The following is a 6,292-nucleotide window of genomic DNA, read 5'->3' as shown; positions in this document are numbered from 1 at the left end:
TTGTTCTTTCTCTTCCATGCCCAAAAATTAGGAGCTTTAAGAAATCCACTACTCGATAGAAAAGTTCTTGTTGATAAAGTAGAGTTGACCTCTAAGTTTTTGTTATTGACTGATGCCTAAATTAAAGGAGCCTCCACGTTCTGAGGCCTAATAAATAGTCATCAATCACCGCTAGTTAGGATTATTTATCGACCTTCATATGCAAAAGTCTAAATGCATATATATTTTGAATAACGTGGTACTAAAGAGGAAATAGTATGGTAGAATATAATATTGAAAAGAACTCTATGAGATACCATTTCATTTTATTTACTTTTAGCAGAGGGAGGTGATATAGGTTAGGACCATCAGTTGCGACTGCATGGCAAGTTGGACTGGGCCTTAATAGCCAAAGATTGCTGCCCTTAGTAGCATATGGAAGTCTTATACTTTTGCTTTGCGTACGGTTGTCAAACAAGAGTTTTGTTCCAAATTCCCCATGGGTTACATCTTAATGTTCATGCGGCCACTGCAAGAATCAAGAGATCCATGAGTGACACCGTCAAGGGTATCCTGAATTCTACAGGTAGTGGGTGATTGGAAGAGACCCAGATGATGGGATTTAATTCACTACTTTTTCACTAAGCTGGTGATACGAGCGCGCATATTCAAACAGCATTCAGATACATTGACCAACCCAACATATTCCACGTACTCACGACCCGTGCAACTGCATATACGGCCTCCGTAAACTACCATCAAGTTGCATGCTACGAACACAACTACATTTACCATAATAATGGAGCTTTGATCCATTTATTAGTTTGCAACGGCGAGGTGATGCACGAAGGGAAATAAAGAGGAAAACTGCCACTGCGACATCGAGGCTATAACTGTACTATAGGAGGCTCCAGCTAGGCATTGATCAATCAGAAATCAATAGAAGAGAGGACTAAGGTTGACCACTTCCCGCCGCAGAACCATCACCTCCACCACCACCGCTCCCGCCATTTTGACTATGGCCTTGGCCTCCACCACTGCCAGAAGCATTTGCATCTGCGTAAGTGCCACCATTGAAGTCACCGTGATTAGACTCACCAAATCCATGGCCACTGCCACCACCAATTCCATAACCACTGGATCCATAGTAGCCTCCAGCATTTCCACCCCCGTAGCCGCCACCATTACCGCTAGCGCTTGAAGATCCGCCAAACGGGTCTGGACCAGCCTTGCTGGTGCCAGAGCCCAAGCCGGATCCAGCACCATGTCCGGATCCACCATATTGTCCACCGCCGCTGCCTCCACCCCCACCTCCACCACTTCCATGAGCAGATCCCCCATACTTACCACTATCACTAGACCCAACACCACTCCCAGACCCTGAGCCGGCACCATTCACAGATCCACCGCCCTCTCCCCCTCCCATCCCCGATCCTTCGGAGCTAGAGTACCTAGCAACCCTTGCAGCATTGGCTAATCCAATGCCCAGAAAGACAAGGAAGCCTAGAGCTACAAGTTTACTGCCGGCCATTTTGATGTCCCTAGCTAGAGTTCAAGATGAGATGTATGTATGCGCTAATTGTGAAGTGTTGCATGGGTACTTATAGATCTGGTCTTCTGGATACATGGCTCGTTAGGTTAACAGCTCGTTGCTGGTAACTTGGGAGTTATGTTGGAGCATCCATAGGAGATCAAGTGGAGGAGGGAAAGTAAATAAGCTAGCGGTGCTCGAGTTGACTTAGCTACATATAGATCGATGCGCTCGACTAATGAAGAAATCATGTACTCATCACTACTTGCAACTTTTTACCTCTTCTCCATCCTATTTTTTTAGATATTTTTTTAAGAGAACTATTTTCTTAGATCTTATTGCATACCTCTTCTCCATCCTATTTTTTAGATCTTTTTTTAAGAGAACTATTTTCTTAGATCTTATTGCAGCTGGTAGCTACGTATTCACCTCAACTCTAGGGTTTAGCTCAGTGGTGTTGCTTTGTAAAAGCAAGGGATATCGTTTCCATTGTAAAGGGAAGAAGTACGCCTGCATGATATCGTTTCGTTAGGATATATCCAGTGCCACTGCAACTGCCACGCCCACTCGATCGCCCAGCTAGCTTGGAGTATTAATTACGCAAACGTTTACCACAAGAAGTCGAGTAGTCGACACACAAGCTGCGTCGATCGATCCAGTGATCGTCAATCGACAGAACAAGTTGACATTGTAGCGGCGACCTCGAAGTTTTCGGTTGACTGACTTCGGGCGGTGCAGGAACCGTCGGCATGAGAGAGCAAATTGACGGAGCAAGAGAGGACGAATGATGCATGCACGCACTCTTACGTGTTGCAACTTGCAGTGATGCATGCATGCGCCATTTGTTGCGTACGTACGTCCATCGCCCTGCATGCCAAAGCAAGCTCGATGTACACGTACGTACGCACGTACGGCCTGACTGGTAACTAACGTGCATCTGACGACTTATTACTTAACTAAATCAACTTGGAACTTGTCATTAATGGCTATATGTGCACGATAGCCTGCAGGCCGATAGTCTGATAAAGTACGCACAGCATCTGATATAAGTCTCCCCTCCCAGCCTGTGATCTCCTGCAGGTTACGTCCTATAAAACACCGATACGTGCAGGAACGGCCGTATCCGTATTGAATATGGCTTTCGATTAAAATTTATAGATCCAATGTCACATTCTGTAAAAATTTATGATACATGTATAGGATGCACTCAATGTGTACGAGCTTGTCCAACAGATGTATTAGAAATGATACCTTGGGATGAATGTAAAGCCAAGCAAATTGCTTCTGCGCCGAGAACCGAAGATTGTGTGGGATACAGCTTGGATATGGCACCAATACGTATCTATGGAGTATCGAAAAAAATAAATCAGAAAAATACGGATACTTTCTAGATACTTCAGGGATACTTCTATATGATACGGCCTGGCCCAAATAGTACAACTCCGACCCATTAGCTAACCTAAATGGCCAGCCGCACGTACGTCTGCTCGTGTCTCCCTCGTCTCGCTAGCCACCCGCACGCTCCCTCTCGTCACCACCCGCTCGTTCCCTCTCGGCGGTCGCCACCAAACCGGCACCTCATCTCACCCGCCACCCGTTCGCTCCCTCCCAGCGATCGCTAGCAAACCAGCGCCGATGACCCAGAGAGCAAGACCCGCTGCCTTGTCTCACCCGTCGCCCGCTCTCTCCCTCTCGGCGGTCGTTAGCAAACCGGTGCTGACACCCTAGAGAGCAAGACTCGCTGCCTCGTCTCACTGGCCACCATGAACCCCGAGTAGTAAGCCCCCCTCCCCCACCTCTCTATTCATACTGCTGCTTCCGATTTGGTTGGTGGCGGGCTCGTGGAATCTGTCGTGGTCAGGGCAAAGTCGGGTAGATGGCCGATCTTGTGGCCGGCCGCGGTGGCGGGCCCAGTGTCCGCTGATTTGGGTCCCTCTTACTCCGTCTGCTCGGAGCTCTGCAAAGTTGCGATGCTTTCTCTCTGTTTAGTTGTAGATGTGTTGTCCCTGTATGTTGCGCATGTGTTTACAAAGTCTTTAGCATGTGCTGATGTGTGCGATGGTGTGATTAGATGCTTGGGTTATGATGTCATGTGATGAGATGATTTTATGTTTTTGTGCAATGACTATCTCTTCAAGCTCCTCCTCATTGGGGACCCAGGTGTCAGGAAGTCTTGCCTGCTATGCTGAGTTTTGCGGTGAGGACTCTTTTCTTCCCCTTCCCCACATATGATCAAACAGTTGTTCCTGCTGCTGAGAACCCTCTTTTACATTTTTTATTTAGCCTTGACTGTGGGCTACTTGGATCATTGGATTGGCTGTTGGATACTTAGAGAGAAGAAACAGCACAAGAACAAGGTAATTTGTTCATGCTATTATAGTTTATTATGCACTATATTACTTTTTTTAAAAAAAATAGTTAAATGTATTTGCGTATCGGGGTTTTTAGAAAATGGAGTATCCATGTATCCGTATCGACCCGATACCGATACACGTATCTGTATCGGTGCTACATAGGTTACATCTACAAAATTAGCAGGTCTCGATGGGATCCCAGGACCGAGGGAGATCTTACGTACGCATGCAAGAGGCCATACATGTACTGAAGTTCTTGACCTGAATATATTATACAAACAAGTTGATCTGCAGGTAGGCCGATCTTGGTATGCATGATGATGCCAACTCTGATTACGAGCCTCAAGAACTCTGAAGTCTGAACACGGGTTAGAAGAAAAAAAGAAACAGCGATGTTAACAGAGCATCTAGAAATTTCTACTAAGTCTTGATGCCTCCCTCTGATTGTCGAATTGTTGAACATCACATACATATACCACTTCACCATATGTATGTGACGTCTCACAAACTTCTAGGTCGTTGCTGCATTATCAACTTAGTCATCCTGTTAATTCTCTGCTTCATCGCTGCATGATTTCTTCCAAATTGCGGTTTACTTCCCTAACTAGAGCCATCCAAGTTGGAGCTATGATCTCCATGAAGATTCAATGTTAAGTATAGCTTGCAACCTTTTTTGGATTCCGAACTGTTGAACATCACACCCCAAAATAGTTATATTTATACCACTTGGCCATATGTATGTAAATACGACTACTCACGAACTTCTAGGTCGTCGCGGCATTGTCAACTAATTAGCTCTGTTACTCTTGTCATCTTCATCGATCCATGGTTGCTTTCCAAGTTGTTGTTTACTTTATACGTGCATATCAACTTGTGATCTATCACAATGCTGTTAAGATGAAGCACCATCTCTAAGGCTCTCGGCACTATATATAAGTACCAATGTGATCTTTACTTGGCATTCAACTAAGCATTCACTTCACTACACTCAAAATGGGCAGCACCAAACTTGTAGGACTTGGTTTTGCTGTCCTCCTAAGCATTGGACTGTCCGATGCTGCACGGGTAGCAAGATACTCTACTGCTGAAGGGAAAGGTGAGGGACGGGGAGAGGGAGTTGGATATGGAAATGGTACCGGTTCAGGGTCTGGGGGTGGCTTTGGGTCTAGTGACACTAGTGACACAGGGGGCAGGGATGGGATAAGTAAGGCCCATGCTACAGCTGGAGGTGGAGGAGGCGGCAGTGGCAGTAGTGGACAATACGACGGAGCTGGATATGGTTCTGGCTTAGGATCCGGCTCTAGCTCAAGTGCTAGTGAAGGTAACGGAAGAGAGTGGCTTGCTGGTGGATATGCTAATGCTGGAGGTTCAGGTGGCGGAGGTGGTGCCGGACAAGGTGATGGCAGCTCCGGGTCTAGTGGTCATGGGTATGGATCTGGATCAGGTGGTGGCACTGGTACACGGTATAATGATGGTGGCTATTTCGGAGGTCATTCGGATGCGGTTGGTGGTGGTGACGGTGATGGCGGAGGCAGTGGGCAAAAGGGTGGATACGGTACTGGTGGAGGGGACGGACAAGGGTATGGAAACAGTGGGTATGGATCATCATCGCCCTAAATTAAGCTCTTTGTTGTTGGAATGGATCAACCTAAACCTAAAGCCCATTACACATTTAGTCATACAACTTACTGTCCCACAATGTTCGCTTTATTTTGTCCTTAATTAGTCTTCGTTTTATGTACTAGGTAGTAAGAAATAAAAGGGCATCAATCTTTACTACTACAGAACTAGTTATAAGTGTCACCTCGTCAATTCCGGTTCAGTCAAAACCAGTAATGATAGGGTACCAGTGCCGGTTGGTAGCAATATCAAGCATCAACTCATCTATTCAGATAAAAACCGGCACTGATAACTAGTATCAGTGTCGGTTCATATTATGCTACTTACGAACCGACACTGATACTACGATCGGACTCAATATTTCTATGCAATCGATTCTTAGCTCGTGCTGGCGTCCGCTCGGGTCAGTCACGACTTAGGCGCGTCCACCTTATCCTCTCGGTCTCTCACCCTCACGTCCTCACTTCTCATGTCCTCACCCCCATCTCTCTCTCATTCAATCTCTCCTTCGGCCTCCCCTCCGGTCTCCTTCCCTCCGACCTCCTCCCCCACTAGCCTCCTCCCACTCTCAGAGGTGGCGAGATACGCTGTGAGGGCGGCGGGATCTGGTGGAGAAGGTGTGCACGCCAGTGTAGATTAGGTCCAGTGGAGAAGGTGCCCACCCTACTGCTTGCCATCGTCTTCTCCGTTGGGGGTGGCGGGATACGTTGCGGTAGAGCCTCATGGCAGTGGCGGTCGCCGTGCTTCAATTTAGCTTGTTGATATGATGAGCTCTGCAAGGGCAGCTGTTCTTGCAAACTATGGGGCA

General features: G+C 46.9%; 2 protein-coding genes across 2 annotated transcripts; one reads left to right on the top strand and one right to left on the bottom strand.

The window, feature by feature from the left end:
- Positions 1–416: 416 nt before the first annotated feature.
- On the bottom strand, positions 417–1,540 carry LOC133907752 (putative glycine-rich cell wall structural protein 1). Its single transcript, XM_062349834.1, has one exon. It carries the CDS (start codon positions 1,508–1,510, stop codon positions 932–934), a length of 579 nt encoding a protein of 192 aa, XP_062205818.1. The 5' UTR covers positions 1,511–1,540; the 3' UTR covers positions 417–931.
- Positions 1,541–4,842: 3,302 nt separating this feature from the next.
- On the top strand, positions 4,843–5,739 carry LOC133907813 (putative glycine-rich cell wall structural protein 1). The gene has a single exon (XM_062349906.1). It carries the CDS (start codon positions 4,858–4,860, stop codon positions 5,479–5,481), a length of 624 nt encoding a protein of 207 aa, XP_062205890.1. The 5' UTR covers positions 4,843–4,857; the 3' UTR covers positions 5,482–5,739.
- Positions 5,740–6,292: the final 553 nt, after the last annotated feature.

The sequence above is a fragment of the Phragmites australis genome, chromosome 24, assembly GCF_958298935.1.
Source record: "Phragmites australis chromosome 24, lpPhrAust1.1, whole genome shotgun sequence".
NCBI lineage: Eukaryota > Viridiplantae > Streptophyta > Magnoliopsida > Poales > Poaceae > Phragmites > Phragmites australis.
This window is presented reverse-complemented; position numbering and strand designations above follow the sequence as displayed.

What these genes read in the sequence shown, in the direction of transcription:
- LOC133907752 (XM_062349834.1), bottom strand. Translation starts at nt 1,510, where the DNA reads ATGGCCGGCAGTAAACTTGTAGCTCTAGGCTTCCTTGTCTTTCTGGGC.
- LOC133907813 (XM_062349906.1), top strand. Translation starts at nt 4,858, where the DNA reads ATGGGCAGCACCAAACTTGTAGGACTTGGTTTTGCTGTCCTCCTAAGC.